Source organism: Pieris napi, chromosome 2, assembly GCF_905475465.1.
Source record: "Pieris napi chromosome 2, ilPieNapi1.2, whole genome shotgun sequence".
Taxonomy (NCBI): domain Eukaryota; kingdom Metazoa; phylum Arthropoda; class Insecta; order Lepidoptera; family Pieridae; genus Pieris; species Pieris napi.
Window position 1 is genome coordinate 3692501 of NC_062235.1, and position 20718 is coordinate 3713218.

At 32.6% G+C, this 20718-nt stretch overlaps 2 protein-coding genes across 5 annotated transcripts; one reads left to right on the forward strand and one right to left on the reverse strand.

The window, feature by feature from the left end:
• The first annotated feature begins 297 nt into the window (after window positions 1–297).
• LOC125058617 (proton-coupled folate transporter-like) lies at window positions 298–9182 on the forward strand. Its single transcript, XM_047662726.1, has 9 exons — window positions 298–1012; window positions 2239–2709; window positions 3589–3849; window positions 5030–5204; window positions 5300–5477; window positions 5987–6365; window positions 6579–6819; window positions 7173–7231; window positions 8951–9182. The coding sequence occupies exons 2-9, from the start codon at window positions 2598–2600 to the stop codon at window positions 8953–8955; spliced, it is 1410 nt and encodes a 469-aa protein (XP_047518682.1). The 5' UTR covers window positions 298–1012; window positions 2239–2597; the 3' UTR covers window positions 8956–9182.
• Window positions 9178–20290, reverse strand: LOC125058593 (ATP-dependent RNA helicase vasa). Of its 4 annotated transcripts, none has more exons than XM_047662705.1 (15): window positions 20139–20290; window positions 19719–19754; window positions 18997–19111; window positions 18728–18850; window positions 17246–17502; window positions 16636–16821; window positions 15754–15840; window positions 14906–15043; window positions 13404–13580; window positions 12929–13124; window positions 12511–12708; window positions 11179–11309; window positions 10917–11045; window positions 10775–10792; window positions 9178–10188 (listed from the first exon to the last, which is right to left on the reverse strand). In XM_047662705.1, exons 2-15 carry the CDS (start codon window positions 19749–19751, stop codon window positions 10132–10134), a joined length of 1845 nt encoding a protein of 614 aa, XP_047518661.1. In that variant the 5' UTR covers window positions 19752–19754; window positions 20139–20290; the 3' UTR covers window positions 9178–10131. The 4 variants fall into 4 exon arrangements, with proteins under 4 accessions (XP_047518661.1, XP_047518656.1, XP_047518674.1 ...); XM_047662700.1 differs by having other exon boundaries at window positions 17246–17505; XM_047662718.1 differs by lacking the exon at window positions 10775–10792.
• Window positions 20291–20718: the final 428 nt, after the last annotated feature.

The window sequence follows — 20718 nt, forward strand, 5'->3', positions numbered from 1 at the left end:
GTTTAACCCTGATGTCTCACAACAATACTGGTTAAGAACGAGGGGGGAAGGGAGAAGGGTATAATATGTTTGTACATTGAAATGCCGGCTGTGCACCAATCGGTTTTTCCGAGTGCATAAGGCTTGCTCGTGATCTTCAATCATCTCTATAACCTAATGGCTAATTAAATGCCCATATATATCATCGGCCTTGATATTTCGAACCCTATTTGTCAATCTACCCAAACCGAAAACAGATTTACGGCCAAAATTAATATGCAATCTCAATCCAATTTTAGCTGACATAGATCGGATTTTTATAGCAGCATCACGTAAAATCCTCTGCAATCATTGATAAATGCAGTATATCTTAGTTTTATTTTGCGGTGTTAATCTCATTAACAGCAGTGGAGGTGTTTAAAAGAGTATCTGACGATATAATCGTTTGAATATATTTTAATTTTTTTCCGTACGATAGATACCTATATTTAATAGACATATGGAAAATTAAGTCGCCTTTGACTTTGACTGGTCTAATAATATATCTGGAATACTGGACATACATTTTCAAATATACCAACGCTCAGAGATACGCTTGTTCATCGAATCTCATGATCTTCATTAATTCCACGAGATGTCGTCATCTTTAGCTTTAGGATTGAATTCCCTACCTACCAGTATAGATAGTAGAATACGTAATAATAACAAAAGATGAACCTTGTTTTTGAAAGAAAATACGTAGTCAGGAAGATGTAGAAAGGCTTAGTTTAAACGGCTTTAATAAATCTGTTCTAAGCGTTACGTTAAGATCCGGAAGGTTTTTCTTTTCTAAACCTCATTACTTAACTAATGATCTTAATACATCTTAGGTCACCAAGGTAAATGGAAATTCCAAGTTAGTTTTATTGTTATCTGTACGTAATCTCAAACGAACGTATTTGTTCTAAGTAATACACGTATAGTTAAGAATAATTTTCTTGTTTAACCGGAAGTGTATTCGAAATTTAAAAATGCAATGAATAACGCATATAAGGTATGTTTAAATATTGTGTGTTATATTAAGTGTTTTGGTATTTTTATCTAATTAATAAAAGTTATCTCCACTTAATGGACGATATTGTTTTTTTAAATATACGAATCGATATCAGTTTCAAATTTATAACTTCCGTCGGAGGAAATAAAGACAAATATATCGTGAAATAATCCTTTTATTATGTTTATACGTGTTTATTCTTTTTTATTGATGAACCAATGCATTAAACCTGTCCATAATTATTGTCATTAATTACGTGGGAATAATTAATTGTTTTGTATTGAATGGCATTTAGGATTAACACCCAATTTTGAGAAATCAGCGCACTATTCGTACCCGTAAATATGTGTTAGCAAAGTCCAAATTGTATTGTTCTATGCTATATATCAAACATATTTTTAATTTATTTTAAATTCATTACAATATCTGCTACATAAACTAGACATTTTGGATGAATATGAATGAACATTATTAAATTTAAATAATTAAATTCATACAGACTAAAAGGCATATTATAAAAATTAAATCGGTCTAATTGCACTTTTTTGACTATTGTATTCTTTCGTCTCTTTCTGGCAAATAGATTTTATGCTGTGATGAAAAGTGACAGATTAGTATTTAACTGTGCAATTGGACTAATTGCAAACAGCAACTAGTGCTGGCTGTGCCGCGAGCGTGCTTTTCTCAAAGATGCACTAATTAAGAAAGAAATATGCACACTTAATAATACATATTGCGGTAAATGTAATGACAGAGTTGCACTATGCATTATATGAAAGGGTTAAGGTTAATTTACGACCGAGTTGTAAAGTGTAAGTTGCTGTAATGGTAGAAAATAAATAAAAAGCATGAAATGGAACGGGCTAGGCTGGAGATCCCCGACCAGGTTAAGGCCTCAATAATGATCATGATGACGTAACTTCACATTTTGCGTGGTAGCAGATGTTCGTGCATGTAATTATGGCAGGAAAAAACCTTACAATTAACATTGCACATTGCACATGTTGTGATACTATTCGCTAGTACAGAATTTGATTAGCTTTAAAATGATACATACAAATTAATGGGCAAGGGTTTAGATTGCACTTAAAATCTATATTGTGAATTGCGTTCCTGATAAACAGCGTTGTGCGAACAACAATGAAGCGACTCAATCATTACGTCTTTAAACACGTCTATCGTTTTACTATCACAACCCCTGAGGCGCTTTTTGTTTTATTTTTCAGAGTACGAGCGCAGGTAGCCCGCATGAGCCTGTTACACAGTTTCTAGTACAGCGCCATTAAATAATCATTGGCGGATTTAAAAATGATTTCGTCACGAAATTATCACGTAATCTCTATCCCCATCTAACGGATAATATTCTCTGCGATAATAACTGCCAACCTACTTGTATTTTAATACAATCATGCTCAACCAATGATTGTTAAATTACTCATTGTCCGCATCTGTATAGATTAGACCGTAACAAAATTATACTGTCCGCAATTCAATTTTAATTGTATAAGTGATACAATGTGTTAGGTTTCGACGATGTGTTTGAGTGTTTCATGTTCCTTGTAAATTGTAGTACGAAAAAACAAATATGTCTAGTGAATATGGAGCATTGGATGTGAATGTGAATTTGCCGAAGAGAGCAGTAAGCAACACTATAGAGTTGCCGCTGTTTTTGAACATGGTCGCAATATCGTTAAGCGGTAAGATTCTTTGTTTAGTTTACTCTTTGTTTCAGGACACATCTGTTGGCTTTTGTTATTGTTCTGTGTTTTCTAGTGTGCGTGTTATTGTCATGTGTGCGCGTGTAGCGTGTTAAAACATAACTTGCAACAAAAACATCATCCGTTTTGTCATTAAAGGAACATTTATTTTAATGCTTATAAATGTATTCTCTCTGGTACGGGTAGGATACAGGATACGGGCGTTATAAAAATGGTTGTAAAACCGTATTTTATAATTCAAATTGATTATACATATTTCAAAGCAATCAGTAAAACATAACGAATTTGTGTAAAATATGTTACAATTTTTATCTAAAATAAATAAAGAACTGTAGATAAACAGCGGCTAAAGGCAAACTTAAAAGGCTAAATTTACAATAGCGTTGCTGTTTTTTTGTTCTGAAATAAAAAATCCTTACTTATTATTATTAAAGCTCAGTGGCGTAACAATAGGGTGTCAGTGGCCCCCGACCCAAGAGGGCCCCTGCCCAAGAGATATTATGTTCTATGGATGAATGTGAAGTCTCCAATACGCATTTGGGTAGCGTGGGGACTACAGACCATTCCCTCTCGCCTAAGAGAGGAGGCCTATGGCCATTAGTGGGATAAACGTGTAATTGAGTACGCTGAAAGTCTCGAAGTTTATTAAAATTAAACTGAGTGCAATGTGACGATTTTTACTGAAAGAGCCCCATCAAAAGAATTTGCCACGGGCCCCAGATCACAGATGGTATAGTTGCGCCACTGTTGAAGCTTTATTAATTAATCCATACAAAAATTGTTTACATTTCTTAATATAAGTATTAGTTTTGAGTTTATAGTTCTAAAATTTCTTACTTAGCTCGTTATTATTTTCAGGAGCTGCATTAGGAAACATAATTTTATACCGATCCTGCGTCCACGCGCTAAATTTTCCGGAAGAGGAATGCCGGCCATTTCTTTCGCCGGTAAAAAATAATGAGACCAATCATTTAGAGGCCGATGTTCAAAGATATGCCACATTTGTATCAACTGTGAAAATGGTGTTGGAAGCCGTTGTTCCGGCCTTCCTCTCGTTCTTCCTTGGTGCATGGTCGGACACGTATGGCAGGAAGCCTCTTATGGTCTGGTCACTTTTAGGTCTGAATATATTTACTTCTAGAGTGCTGGCCCAGTGGTTTCAGCGTGCGACTCTCATCCTTGGGGTAGTAGGTTCGATACCCGACCGTGCAACAATGCACTTTCTGTCTATGTGCGCATTTAACATTCGCTCTTACGGTGAAAGAAAACATCGTAAGGAAAGCGACTTATTGTCTTGGACCCAAAAAGTCGACGGCGTGTGTCAAGCAAAGGAAGCTTATCACCTACTTGCCTATTAGATTGATAAATGAACATCCAACATATACAGAAATCTGAGGCCCAGACCTAAAATTGTTGTAGCGCTACTGGTTCTTTTAATATACTTCTATCATATAATAAAAGATGCACATAAAAAATCTAGATCTTAGTATGTTAAACATCTGATTTTTTTTATTTGATCGAACATTTTTGACAATTATGTAGGTGTTTTTCTTTCATAAAAGAAGAAGTATATAGAGTAAAGTTGGAAAATGGAAATGTATGATGGTGTTTTTTGTATTTAAAAGCTTTTTCGAGTTAGACACGTTTTTGCCGAGTCTCCTTATGTAATATAAATATTATATAGTCAAAATGCGCAATATTTATTTTACTGTTTCGAATTCTGACAAAATCGATTTTTTATAACCCATTTGTAAGATACCACAAATGGATCCAAGATCGGAACTTCGTTTACAAAATGTCACGGTTGAATAAAACACTTTTTTGTGAATTTTTTTAACTGAATCATAATAAAAAGTCTATTACGAATAATTAAAAGTAAAAACCGCTCAATTCCACTCGACCAAGTCGTCCTTGAACTTCTTAAATTATATGGCTTAAATATCTATATACATTATAGGTTCGCGATGCCCAAAAAAATTGAATTGGCAACTTTCTTCTTCATGTTTACGTTATGATCAATTTAACATCTTTTACTCTATGGTACAATACGGTATAGTGGAATCCAGTGGCGCTACAAAGACCTACTCGTCCTCTATCATCTATGGGAAGCAACCTGGTGTATTAATGATTTGTCCAAGTAGGTGATCAGACTCCGTACTGTTGTAGAGTTATGGTTTTAAGACGTTTTTAATTCCCGCCATTAATTGTAATAATAGCACGCTGAAGCCAGGCCACAGCGCTGAATTTACAATTTTAAATAATTTTATTTGATAGTGAATAAATACTTTTATATTTTCAGGTTCAGCAATAACGAGTATGCTACTTGTTATATTTGGCTTGATGGATAACCTCGGTCCTTGGTGGTATATTGCGACAGTAATACCATTTTCTTTGACCGGTGGTTATGTGGTTCTTTTCACGGGGGCGTATTGCTACGTCAGTGACACCAGTACCAAGGAGAACACGTCATTAAGGTGACAGCGACCAAATTAAATTGCGTATTCTCACAATTTTGTAATTATGTATTTATTTCGACGTTTGCTGTTGCTAAACGAAACTTTTATTTTAGGATGACAATGGTGGACGCGACTGCATCATCGGGCAGTGTGATTGGTTCCATATTAAGTTCTTATTTGATACTATCCATTGGAAACGTGTACCTTCTACTTTTGACGTCTACTTTGAACGTATTCTCATACGCATTTACTAACGTCTACATAAAGGAGTCTTTAAATGGTGCCTTAGAGGTATTGTTAACATTAGTATATAACCAACTAGCGGCCTGTCCCGATTTCAAACGGCCTTATTAAATTAAAGCACCATTAAACCTATACTTTAAATATTTTAGAAATAAATATACCATTACTAGTCTGTAATTTCTCATTCATATAACGCTAATATTAGCTATTAAGATAATATAGTCATGGAATGTTTTAAATCGTTCCAGTAGTTTTTGGTGTTACCTATTCGTTACAAACATACAAACAACAATTCTTTCCTCTGTATAATATAAGTATAGAACAGATATAACTGTTATTTAAACATTAGGGCAGTTATAATAATTTTAAAAATCAATTGCGCAAACGTTTTATCTCGTGATTGGTAGTATATTTTGGTAATTTGACAGCTTAGGATTGAGTTTGCGCCATAGCTGTTAATTTTAGCAATATCGATTTTATAAAATTAAATTTAACTGTTAGGTTATGCAAATATATTTTCATAGAAAACCATACTATATCTCTATTTCATATTTCAGGACGGATCGTGGAGAGTGTTAGACCTACTATTAGTTAAGGACATGTTTAGAGAATGCTTTAAACATCGTCCTGATCACAAGAGAACGCAAATTATTTTAATTTCAATAACGAAATTTCTCCTAATAATTGTGTTGTATGGTACAAGCTCTTTAGAATATTTATTCACAAGAACACAATTGCATTGGTCATTACAAGACTTTACTAAATACTCAGCTCTAAGTACGTCGTTATCTTTCGTCGGAGGATTCTTCGGTATAATGGTTGTTCAGAAAATCTTAGGAATAGGAGATATTTCCTTCGCTATATTTGCGATTCTTAGCACTGTAGCGGAATATGTCCTAAAGATTTGTGCTATATCGTGGTGGTATATGTATTTGGGTGAGTATTAATATACCTATTCTTAAAATATTTGACTAAGAAAGCCGTTTTATTGGGGGCTATGGGGTTACGGGTAGACGCACAAACATGTCTGCCACATTTTAGCAGGTCGTTTACAGTTTTTTTTACAGATAGCAGTAAAATCCAGAACACTATTTAATTTATCTAAATTTTAATGTATATGTAATTCCTAATAACTATTTCATGTTTTAGGTTCTCTAGTATCCGTATTTAAAGGGCTGGCAAGCGCATTAACTCGTTCTTACATAAGTAAAATCCTGCCATCAGAAGATGTAGCAAAAATATTTGCACTGGTGTGTGGATTTGAAGGTTTCGCACCACTTTTGGCGCCATTGATCTATAACTCTTTATATGCCGCCACTCTGGCAACACTGCCCGGCGCCATTTATATACTAAGCAGTATATTTGCGTTATTCTGTGTCGTAATGTTGGGGTAAGTTATTGAAAGAAGTACCTAGGGTTTAAATTAAATTTCGTACATTCGATTATTTAATCCTGAACTGTTTATCTAGAAAACAATTTAGCAATAAGTATTTATGTAGTAACAAAATGACCAACGATATGTCTGGTATTAAAAAGAACGGATTTAATTTCTAGAAGATAACATGTTGCTAGTAGAATTATTGATTGCAGTGCATATATAGGCTATTGAGCGTTTAACTTTTCGTTAAAGAATTTTATTTTTACAATTACATGTGTTTTAATTCTGTAAACGGGTATTTTTATTCTTGAGTAAATTTAAAACAATATTAGATCTTGCTTTTAAATAGTTCTTTCATATTTCAGATTCGTACAATACTATCACTGGAGAGGATCGGGAGCACATTATCAACGTATTAATTCTGGTATGGTACATAAACTACAACATCCAGCAACGCATCGGCGACTATTTAGTCGCGGGTGCGTTGTAGCCTCGTTGGCTTCCTACCTGCAATTTAAATTACCTAACCCATAAAGCTATATTAAAATTAAGCACTTTCCATAAATTTTAAAATTATCCAGGCAGAGTTAGTGTTATCTTGTGTCTGTGCCGAAAGTACTCAAACTCAAAATATGTTTATTCAAGTGGGTAACCAAGTACACTTTTGAATCGTCAAGTTAAATTAATCGTAAATTTACATTTACTACCAGTTCGCAAGTCAAGGGCGTAGAGCGGGTAAAAAGAACTGGCAAGAAACTTTCCGCCACTCTTTTTAATCGCCAGGTATTGTCATACAAATTCTTTGAACTGGAGCAATTCAATCCCAAGGATTAGGATCATTTAAGTAGTCCTCAAATTTATAAAAAGCTTTGTTGATTAGTTTCCGTTTAACGAAGGCTTTGAATTTATTTAGTGATAGATAATACTCTAATTTCGCTTGGGAGTTTGTTGTAAAAACGAATACAATTTCCATATAAGGAGTGGTTTATCTTTTGGAGCCTGGTTGGTCGTACACTCAAATTAGTTCTATTTCGCGTATTATACTGGTGAAAGTCACCATTTGTTTTAAAATCGTTTATATTTTTTTGGACATACAACAAGGCTTCAAGAATATATTGACCAGATAGTGTCATAATATTTAATTCCTTAAACTTATTCCGTACCGACTCCCTCGGAGAAACACAACAAATACCCCGAACAGCCCGCTTCTGCAGCACAAATATGGATTGAACCTCTGCAGCAGCACCCCACAGTAGAATACCGTACGACATTACGCTGTGAAAGTAGCTATGATAAACAATTTTTGCCGTGTCCTTATCAGTAAACTGTCGGATTTTCTTTACTGCATATGCTGCAAAGCTGAGCCTATTCGAAAGAGTATCTATGTGCGGGCCCCATTGGAGTTTACTATCTATTGTTATGTCTAGAAAAACAGTTTTGTCAACAAAGTTTAGTTCACTGTCCTTAATTTTCAGGTTACCAATATCTCGCTTTACGCTAGTAGTTGTAAATCTAATACATTTTGTTTTATTCTCATTAAGCAGTAAGTTATTTACATTAAACCAGTTAACTATACGAGAGATAGAATTGTTTACATCGTCCAATAATACGTTATTCCTATTCACTTTAAATAGAAGTGAAGTGTCATCAGCAAACAATACCATCTCATGAACTTCGTTGACAAAGAATGGGAGGTCATTTATGTAAATCAGAAATAAGAAAGGCCCGAGAATCGATCCTTGGGGGACGCCCATTGATACCTGCGAACCCGGAGAGGTGACTCCATTGACATGAACTCTTTGGATCCTTCCCTCTAAATATGAATTCATCAGGCTGGAAGCTTTGCCATCAACGCCATAGTGTTGAAGCTTTCCAACGAGTATATCAGGATGATACTTTCTTATTATGTTGACAAAGTCAATGTTGTATGTTGATAATCATCTTGATAATTAGTATGAAGAAATTAAATATAAATAATAAAATGATGCGTAGAAAAAGACTCAAATTACTCGAAAACTGGTACGCCGCTACTCTTTTCGAACAGATTCTATTCTTTCGTATAGGATGGCTCCACAGATCAAACATCACATTACTTGTCAGTTTGAACGTTTTTTTATTTCAAAATCATACATTAATGTTTCAGATTAAGTGCTGAAGATGACATCACAACAGTTTTGATAAATGAAGTACTTAAAGAATTATATATGACGGAGTGAATAGGATAAGATAAGAAATTTATATGCAATTAAGTATGCGATGAGTGTTAACGTTAGTACAAAATGTGTTTTATAATCAGAGGCTTTTCTGAAGTAAATAAAGACTAATAGTTTTAGGCGTGTGTAATTATGTTTTTAGAAATAAAACAATCTATTCTTTGTACTTTTATTAAGTTCCAATCAGAAAAGTTTTAGAACAATGACTTATATTTACTGTATATCTTAAAGTACAGCAACTTTGTACCTATCTTTATATGGGAATTATGACTTTATTCGCGTTGAATAGCCATGGGGAAAGTTAACCCTGTTTTTGGTTGTATTTGTCAAAATACACCTTAGGTGCTCGACTATTCTACTTAAATTAATCATCACAGTCTAATGTAAACCTATGATTTGTTACATTTGTACAAATGTTAGAATTAACAGGCATTCCCTGAGATTCACGTAAATGTAATGAAAGTAATAACATAAGAAGTTCCACTTAGTTTTTCATAAACATCTATTTGAAAAAAATATTAACAATAACACACTAGTGTTACTAAAGGCCACTCATATGTAACAGCTACTTACTATAACAAAATGGATTATGATAACTTTAATAAAAAAAAATAACAAAATTATTTATGTACCCAAGAGGGTACACAACTGCCATTTCTTTTATAACAATGAGTGGTCTTTGAGTATTACACCTTTTCAAACTTTAAATTTTGAGCATCAAGCTCGAGTATAAACATCAAATGAGCAACATAACATCACGTAAAGTTACTGTAATATAGTAAGAAAAACTTAAATTACTTAACGAAAATATAAGTACAACAAATGGTTTCAGAAGAATGATGGTAGGTTAGTGTGAACTTAATAATAGCTTAAATTAACAATACTTGTCACAATTTGTTGCAGTTTTTATTATAATGTTTCACTTTATGCACTTATTTTAGAGCCCACCGTTGGATGTAAACACTGAGAATTCAAAATTGCTAAATACTACTTTGTAATTAGTTTTAGAAAATAAAAAAAAGAACACTTGGAAAATTCACTGGGCAAACAAGAGACACCAGTTTTGTAAACATTAATCGGTGTACTCAAGCATCAATGACACAATCACTAATTACCACTCTTCATCTGGCTCCTGGCCAGGTTCAGCTGCAACGGCATTGTTGAAGTTCTGAAAATATAAATAATGTAAATTTATGATTACTTAATCGCTTTGTATAACTTTCGAATAATGATTTGTAAAGCAAATTAAAAGTTCAAAGAAAAAACTTTTTAACCGGATTGAAGTTATGTATTATTATAAATTTACAACTATTTAACATAATTTTAAATTTATCCGACGTTTCGCGTGCTTTACAGCGTGCGTGGTCACGCTGACCATTATGTTATGTTAAATAGTTGTAAATTTATATACATATTATAATATACATAACTTCAATCCGGTTAAATCAAAGACAAAATTAAAAGTTAATTTTAGACATAGTTTTCAGGATATTTACTAAACATTCATTCATTCTAATAATAATAATGTGTCCAATGGCTAACTTTAGTTCCTTATAGGGTGATAACTGTCTTTTTTGCATATATGTATGTAAATATAGATATATTATACAAGCCTCTAACTACAAAATACTTTATCATACATCTGTAGTATATGAATTAAGTTATTAATGCAAAAAATACTAATCATGCTGCAAATTATGAATGAAAATTAAAATAAGTTCTAACTAAAGGCTTTTGTAGTTATTCATATGTACCTCCCGATCAACCGTCCCCTGTCGTTGGCAAAGGAAAGTAAGATAAGTATTAAAATATTTTTACAATTATTTCTTTAACTCTAAATGTTTTTAATCTAGTAAAAATCCTTAATGATACATGATAAAAATATTTAAGACTTACTCTGATATCACTGCCTCCATACTTGTTACTCCTGTATGTGGAAGTGCCACCTCCTCCTTGAAGGAAATCTGGGACCACTTGGTCCGCCTGACGAAGGATTTTGGCTAAGTCAGCAGCCAGAGCCAAGTCCTGCAAACAAATATTAACATATACATCTCCTAAGAAATAAGAAGAACGGAGTAACTTATTTAAATTTTTCTCATTCATTGAAATTGTTTACATCATATATGTAATCTTGCTGCTTATCATTAATAAGTAATACCTGTTCAGAGTCATAGAAGGAGACAGCCATCCCTCGATTACCAACTCGCCCAGTTCGCCCGATACGGTGAACATACTCGTCAATACTCTTCGGCAGGTCATAGTTAACAACTATATCAACGTTCTTTATATCTGAATTGAAGATTTATTTGTTTAATATATTAGACAGAATAGGGTTATTCATTTGTACGGTGAGTCTTCTTTAATGTCATTGCTATATCTTAATATATATAAATTACGTGTCACGTTGTTTGTCCGCTATGGACTCCTAAATTACCGAACCGATATCAATCAAATTTACACACCGTGTGTAGTTTGATCCAACTTAAAAGACAGGATAGCTTACATCTCAATTTATACCTGCAATCATTGATATACAAAAACCCAAGATGCACAATCAACGTCTAAAAAACGTCTTCAAAAAATGACCGCAACATTCTAAATTGTGCACTCATTTCAAATAGTCTCGCGTCTAATAAGTGGAGTCGATGTTATTTATTTGTGTTTTTTTTTATAAATAAATTTATGTACTTTTGAACTTTTTTGTGTGTAGTTTTTGACAAATATATTTACGCTATATAAAGTGTAGGTCAGGAGGTAGCCAATTTAAGATTTTTTTTTTAATTTAAAGAAAAAACTTTTTAACCGGATTAAAGTTATGTATTATTATAAATTTACAACTATTTAACATCCAACACCTTTTGTCTTCAGTCACCGTGACCACGCACGCTGTAAAGCACCCGAAAAGTCGGATAAATTCTAAATTATGTTAAATAGTTGTAAATAAAAAAGTCATGTTCGACTCCACTGCGTTGTAATAACAACTTTAAGCAATTCGCGTAAGGTTGATTTTGCAATAATATATGCTTGTAACATATACTGTTATAGACATACTGTTATAGAAAGGGACAGAAATAGTGTTTCGGGACACTTTCGAGCGTTACTTTTATTCGAGACTGTGCATCTAGGGTTTTTTGTATATCAATGCCTGCAATATTATTTTATTGCAAAATATTTGTTTATTATTTGATAGTCACAATTCTAACAGATGGCGCTGTGTTGAAAGTACCAACGTTTCACATAAGCTACAATTTAATGGCATAACCATCAAAAAAGCATGGTGGTCCCTATGACTGGTGTTCTCCTGCCGTTTCTTTTGAATAGTTTACTACTATATAATATAAAAACAATCTTAGCCACAGCAACGCTGGCCGAGTCTACTAGTTAACTATATTTTTAATTTATAAATAAAAATATTATTAAGTAAGCGATACGTTAAATAAAAAAATTAGATATTTAAAAAAAAAAACTTGCAAATATTGTTAGAACATACCTAGTCCCCTAGCCGCGACAGCGGTAGCAACAAGTATGACGTGCCGCCCACTCTTGAAGTTATCGAGAGCTTCTTCTCTTTCGCGCTGAAGTCGGTCTCCATGAATGGATGTGGTTAGCATCTGTTGCTCAGATAGTAACGAAGCTATGAAGTCTGCGTTACGTTTGGTCTCCACGAAAACCAACACGCGTTTATTAACTGAAATTATTTTTAGAGTACTGAATACATATACCTATTGATGGCCGGTTAAAACTACATTACTTAGTATATATATGTATATTATATATATTGTATACATACTAAGAGAAGCTCTGGAACTACTCAAGGAACAGAAAATTATTTAAGTATGAAAGTGCCATTATCATAATATTAATAATAAATAAATAAATGATGATGTAACAGAATTTTGTTTTCATACCATTATCTGAAACAAGTTCTTGCAATTTAGTCTTTTTTTCATATTTGGAGACCTCATAGAAGATTTGCTCGACGTCCGAGCTGGCCCCGCCCACAATACCGACCGCCACAAATAGATAGTTGTTGAGGAAACGCCCAGCCAAGTGCTGGATATCTTCAGGGAACGTTGCCGAAAACATCAGAGTTTGACGATCACTCTGAAAAAAGATATGACGAATTTTGATACATTCAATATCTTAATGAGTACGTCTTGTTTTTTAAAGGCGACCAATAATCTTATAGAAACAAATGTTACTGGTATATGTTACAAATGTAACAATTTTAAAAATATTTTTCTTTTTTTAGACGCTTAGTCGTGAAACCGTATCACATAAATATAACATATTATTATGAATAATATATATGTTACGATTTGGTCATTTTTTTACATGTATTTAAGCAATTAAACACAAAATAATTGATAATGAATCACTTACACCTTGCACCATAGTTGGATGCTGCATCATTTTGTCAATCGAAGGTATAAAACCCATATCAAGCATTCGGTCAGCCTCATCCAGCACAATGAAGCGTATGCTATCGAACGAGATGCGATTTCGGTCCACAAAGTCGTGTAATCGCCCCGGAGTGGCTACCAGTATATGACAACCTCTCTGCAAGGTAAAAAGTTTCAAGGTTATACTTTTCGAAAACCCTCTGTATCACAATTTAATTAATTTGTTTATTTATAGCCATATATCAGAAATACAAAATAAATACATTATAGTTATTATGTATCTTAATCTACGATAAGTGACTAGACTTGCAACTAATAGTATATTCGGCAGTATACCGAATATTCGGCTGGATTTTAGCGCCAAAAACTTGTACTTGTAAAAATGCAGAAAAGTTAGACTTTCTGAACCATAACCTTCCCCTTCTAAATTTAGATTATGAAAATAATTCAAATGCTTAGAATTTTTTTTAACTTGTTTAATACAGAAAATGATTAAATTATGTACCTGTTTTATATACCAATGACTACTTAATGAATGATTATAAAAGAAATGAGAACATTACCCTTCTAAATTTTTATTACCACAAAATAAAATAAATTTATTCAAATACATAGAATCCTCCATTTTTCCAATTCAGAAGATGATTATCTACCTGTGTTATATACCAATGACTACTTAAATGATTATAACAGAAATGAAAATATGAATATATACGTAATCAATCAATTTTAATTTTTCAGTTTACCAATTATTTATCTATGACAAAATATATTATTTGAGTATTCAGTCGAATATAATAAAAGCAGCCGAATACCGAATAGTCACCGAATATTCGTTGCAAGTCTAAGTCGATAACCGATTCTGTGCCTACAGGTAAAGGCCTCCCCAATTGTCCTCCATTTGTTCTTATTGTATACCAATTTTGTCCAGATCTTTCAAGCTATTTCAATGATTTTATCGACCCACCTTGTAAATTGCCAACCTCTGTTTATTTTATGTTCCCTTGGTTGCGGTAGTGTTACAATTTTACTTCATTTATTATGGCTGTTCCTCTTATGGTATAACGCATAATACACAAAATATAGTAATAACATTTTCTTTGGAAAACCTATGCAGCATTATCTGGGCGCATTTAAAAGAAAGCCAGAATATTGTTTGTTTCACTTGCATTTGTGGAGAAAATGATTCCGATATCATACAAATTTATGATGAGTTTAAGCTATTAGAATCTGACTATAGCAACAACATGAAGTATCCAATTGGTAAAAAGAACTGTTGTTGTGACAGAAAGAAACAAATGTTTTTAGTGTCTGACGAATCATAATGTAAATAAAAAAAAATTCTTCCAAACTCTGGCATATAATGAAATTCAAATAACTTTTAATGCGTAATATCACACAACATAAAAAATCACAAATTTCATTGACTAAAGTTTTATTATTAAAAAAAAAATACACTTTAATTAATTTAGAAATACTTACCGAGATCTGGTCGCTCTGATGGCGTACAGCGGTGCCGCCGTACGCAGTAGCCACTTTCAGTACGGTCCCGAACGCAAACTTCCTCGCCTCATTGAATATTTGCAAGGTCAACTCTCGGGTGGGGGAAACTATGATCACCTGCAAAATTACATAATTTTTATGTTATATTACATGAAAAAGTCATATTTTTACTTCTGTGCACGCGTGTGACTCAACAGGGATAAGGTCAAAACATTAATTAGCTTTTTAGTTTGTTCGCTTGGAGTAAAAGTTTAGAAATTATATTTATACAAATTACTAGTCTGGTACTAATAATTTCATGAAATGAAATGTAAATTTTCTATTATTTCTAAAGTTATGTATTTTTTTTACTCAAACTTTTGATTTTTTTAAGGTTTTATCCACATAATGAGTCATAAATAATTTTATTTTACTCATATTACTTAATCTATATATATATAATGAAAATGGTCTTCGTTTGAGGCTCAATCACTGATCGTATGAAACTACCACCATTCGATGCGAAATTTTTCCTAGATGGTTTATGGCTATTTATTTATTAAATTCCAACGTTCCTTCATTTTTTTATTGCTGTTTTACTTTTATGAAAATTTATCCATACGGACTTCACCGCGGAAACATTCGGGGAGGCTTCCTAGAACCTCTAAACGTCAACATCTGTTAAAAACTCGATTTTCGAAATATTTCAATTTTCTTAGCGGGAAGTTAAAAAGAAGAATAATAAAAATATGAAAAAAAAATAAAATAATGAAACATAAAATTTATTTTAATTCGTCCAGCAAAGCGGGCGCGAAACGGCTAGTCACTGTATAAAAATAATAACAAACCTGTGGCTGAGCGCAACCATTTTCTCCTACAATTAGTTCCCGACTGTCTTGTAGCAATGTGTTGATGATGGGAACGAGAAACGCCGCCTGAAAGACATACCATGTGAGATACTTTTTAATTATGAATAATAGTCCTGTTATAGATATTTTACATCCCATAACATTTGATACATCTTAATATATATAAATTACGCGTCACGTTGTTTGTCCGCTAAGGACTCCTAAAGTACTTAATCGATTTGAATCAAATTTGCACACCGCGTGCAGTTTGATCTAACTTAAAAGATAAAGCTTACATCTTAATTTATACCCGCAATATTATCTTATTGCAAATTATTTGACAGTAACAATTCTAACAGATGGTGCTGTGTTGAAAGTATCAACGTTTCACATAAGCTAAAATTGAATGGCATAACCACCAATAAAGCATGGTGGTCCCCATGACTGGTGTTCTCCTTCCCTTGAATAGTTTACTACTATGTAATATAACAAAACCCTTAGCCACAACAACGCTAGGCTGAGTCTGCTAATAACACTTATAGATATAACAGCTTATATAATAATTTGCGTAAAACATATATCATTTGAGAGACAGGAATAAGGAGTATTAAAACTGTGCTATTTATGATAATATATAAAAAATAAAATAAAGTATTTATACTAGTTAGTTAAGTTGCATATATTTTTTTTTAGTTAGTAATTAAAAGCGCAAACAAAATGTAAACAATCATCGAACACTTGAAACCATGTGAGCCCTTAAGTATTTACCACACTCATAAATTGTAAAAACTGTTAAAAATTCAATGAAATTGAAAATGAAGAAAATGAATTTTATTGAAAACGTAGTACTGGCGTAAAACAAAGACACAAAATATTACTTACAGTCTTCCCTGATCCCGTTTGTGCGCATCCCATCAAGTCCCGGCCATTCATGATGATTGGTATGGCGTGTTTCTGTATTGGCGTGGGCTTTTTATATCCAGATTTTAATACATTTTCCACAACGAATTTCCTAAGGTTAGCCCTTTCGAAGCTATCGATTGCTTGGGGCGGATTCTCGCCGGTAACCTGATGAATAAAAAGATATTAAAAGAAAATAATCTTTCAATCATTTTTTATTTATTTATTTATTTTCTCACAAAAACTTAAACTTAGGACATAAGCAAGTGACAGTTATATTCTTACTTCTGTTTATGGAAAAAGCTAGTCTGTGTGAGACTGATGCCTGCTAAATGTAAGAGTACCTGTGGTACAGGTCATCAGGCCTCCACTACTTCGGATCGACAGAAGATCTATTCATACTATGACTATGTTTTTATCAGCACAAATATTATAATATATATTTTATTGATAATAAAAGCTACATAATGTATTTTATTGATATTTAGCGAGTAAATTGTTTTTTTTTTTATGAAAAATAGACTATGGGAAATATGTTGTATGAAAAATTGCGTACTGATCGTGACTTACGTTTCACAAAAATTGAACATACCTTTACAGCAATATGATCGAATTTGTCAAAATTTATTCCTGAACTAATGGAACTGCCGAACATTTCGTCTACATTCTCTGTGGGCTCTGGTGGTATGTAGGTTACAGGCTCAGGCTTTTTGACTTCTCCATCACCTTCAGTTGGAGAATCACCTCCGCCCATCCGTCCACCGCCGCGGCTCCCACCTCTGCCCCTGCCACGCCCACGACCTCTTTCACCTCTCTCCCCTCTGTCTTCTCTATCACCGTTGTAATTACCTGCTATGAATATCATAAGTTAAAGTATCCTTTTTTTTTGTATGGCTCTAATTCATGCTAGTCTATAGAAATTCGACCGTGTCCTCCATGTGCGGTTTAGGCATTTGCCCGATACCGCACAACCCTCCCAAAGGCCGAGAACAAATTTAAATTAAATTAAAACTTGCCCTCGAACCGGGAATCGAACCCGGTACCCCTCACCAGATGCCACTCAATAAGACCGCTAGGCTATGAGGCCCCTTAAAGTATCCTTTGCCACACATCTCCTATTTTAATGAAACCACAGATACGAATTGTGGTAATAGATAGTGGAAATTAAGTTCATTGCCATGTGCATAGGATGATAAAACATGTAGGCACTCAGAACCCGCTTAAACTCTGTAGGCCTTTGTTAGACAAGCGATATAAAAATATGATAAAAACGAAAGTTCAACTTCGCGCCGATTATTTGGCTGTCAGATCAATTGTTTTAATTTAAATAATAATAAGTAAAAAAAGTCACTTCTTTAACGCATTGAATATTAAAGACAGTAAGGGCCGATTTCGAATTTTACACAAATAGTCAAGTCATGATAATTTTAATACGTCAAAAGAGGAGGTACTTCTAGAGTGATAAATGAAATATTTATCAAACAGTTTTAAAGTTATCACACTTAACATATAACCCTTATCTGAAATTTCTCACGAAGCACTTAAAACACACGTCTTTGAACATGATCCTCAACCAAAACTCTAGCATTGAAATAAATACCCTAAACAATTTTTCAAGTGTAGGGCAGACTACTGACATGAGAATAAATAAATCTCAAACATATTGATTTATCTTTGGAGTTTTTTAATACATATTAATATTTTTTTTAAATTTATGATTTCCCTTAACAATTATAAAAAAATTAACATTTTTCATAAGATTTATAAGCTCTTTATTAAAAGCTTAAAGTTTAATAACTCAGATATTAGAAATATTTTTTTTAATATATTTTAAAATCAGTGTGGTATAATACCAATAACCAATGTAAAATAAAAAAAATACCTGTTTACCAAGTAAAAAATATTTATTATGGCAGGTCATTGTGAGGCATGAAGCAAATAAATTTTAAGAAGTTTTAAAAGTCAGTATATAGTATGTCTTAAAAGTCACAACGCATTTATGATTTTTATTACAGGTCATAGAGTTAAATTTCTATTATATTATGGTAATTAAGTAGAAAATTAAAATAATTACCGTCGCCATTTTCATAATCGCCTCGATCTCGGTTCCCGCCTCTTCCACCGCGCCCCCCGCGTCCTCCCCGCCCGCCGCGTCCACGCCGATCACCAAAGCCATTATTACTGTCTTTAGTAAAATCTAGTCAAACGAAATATAAATTTATATATAATTTTTACTTTATATATATAAAACAACGAAAAGAAAAATATGCTGTGCAGAAAAGTTAGTTAAAAGACATCCATATGGAAGATGGATATACTTTTTAAGATGAAATAAAGACTCACATCCTCCCTCTTGTTCATCTATAAAAGTTGTGAAGCCCCTGCCCATGGCTGACACACTATGGCCCTCATCCACATCATTGTTGTGGTTATATGCTGGTACAACTGGAGCTACCACCTAAAGAAAAAATTGTAATTTACCAATTTAACTATGTAATTGGTAGTAACACATCATCACAAAGTCTGAACAATCTGTAGGTATGATTTGATACATATTTAAGATGAACAGTGTAAAAATTAATATAAAAATCAGAAATTAATTTATGTTTTTTTTTTGTACATATTTCAAGTGTGAATGTTAGTTTTATAGTTTCAATAAGTTGAGGCGATAAAGGCAAAAAATGTTTGGTCTGTAAAAAAATCTATGAAACTTGTGAAAGGGTTCTATTATTAATTAGTTTTAATAACAAACCTTGAAACATTTAAATCTAAAAATTCAAATACTTATGATACTTTCACATATCTTGTGCTGGTGTAGTAATAGTACATAAATGTTTAATATTATAAAATAGTAGTTAGTTTTTATCAACATTAATACAAACACAATATTAAAATATTGTAAACTCTAGTTAAACAATCACAATAAAAATTATCTAATGAGATCTCAGCAATGGTTTCATATCAAATAATAAAACTTTGTGCAATGGTGAAGGTACCCCTCATACTGATAGCATACCTACCTAATATTTGTAAGTGTATCCATATTTCAAGTTATAATAACTCACCATATCACAAGAATCATCCCATTCATCATCCATTATCTGTAATGGAAATAAATCAAATAAATAAATGTGATAGAGAATGTACTCATATCAATGTTCTAAATATATATTTTATTATATAAATAAATGTATAACACAACACTATAGGGTAACTATTTAAAAGTTAAATAGAAAGTTTAAGATATAAAGATTAGTTATAATATAAGATTAGAATAATATTAATTAAACGGAGCATTAACTTGTTCAAAAGATATCAAACAATGTCAGTGAAATGATTGTTGGTAGAAACAATTTATTAAGTAATAATAACTGTTGAGAAACTGAAAAAAGTTCGAAAGACCCGGCTTCTAATACACGTGCAGTTCTGACATAACTATCTCTCAATTATCCGAAAACTACGTATAATCTTATTGCAATACTTACATTCAGAGTTTAAAAAAAATGTAACTACAAATACTAGGTTTTATAAAAAACAGTCTGTTGCCCCAGCGTGCAATATTTGAAAAAGAATGGCGACAGAAAAAATTTGATGTTCACAAATCGCAGTTCGGAAGACAAAGGTAGTGTTACCATAAATTCTCTTTCACACTTTCCAATTGTATTATGATATTCTCAGTGCCACATTCTTACAAAATAGATTTTTAAAAATCACGTTTATTATACAATGATGTAAAAATATAAAAATATTTGAAGATAATAATTTATTCATTACCCTATTACCAAGGAAAACCATTACAAATATTTATTTACAGTATATTTTGGATAATAAAGTACACGAATTTATACAAAATACCATTCTATGGACATACAATGGAATAAATTACTCGCTTTGCGATTTTTTCCAGTTGAATCGAATTAGTCGGAATCATAATTATCTTATTATTAAGGACGTTTAGGTGTGTTGTTTACCCAAAATCTGGTAAATATATTGGTATGTCCTCCTTCACAGTTTGTTGTGACATTACAAATTTAATTTTACCTTAATGGAATTAGTATAGGTACT

Excerpts from the sequence above, each read along its gene's own strand:
- LOC125058617 (XM_047662726.1), top strand. The coding sequence starts at position 2,598 with ATGTCTAGTGAATATGGAGCATTGGATGTGAATGTGAATTTGCCGAAG. Across the intron at positions 6,366-6,578 it reads GTGGTGGTATATGTATTTGG|GTTCTCTAGTATCCGTATTT; the intron begins GTGAGTATTAAT and ends TTCATGTTTTAG. Across the intron at positions 6,820-7,172 it reads TTCTGTGTCGTAATGTTGGG|ATTCGTACAATACTATCACT; the intron begins GTAAGTTATTGA and ends TTCATATTTCAG.
- LOC125058593 (XM_047662700.1), bottom strand. The coding sequence starts at position 19,751 with ATGGATGATGAATGGGATGATTCTTGTGATATG. Across the intron at positions 13,581-14,905 it reads ATCAGAGCGACCAGATCTCG|AGAGGTTGTCATATACTGGT; the intron begins GTAAGTATTTCT and ends TTTACCTTGCAG. Across the intron at positions 12,709-12,928 it reads AGAACTTGTTTCAGATAATG|TTAATAAACGCGTGTTGGTT; the intron begins GTATGAAAACAA and ends AAATAATTTCAG.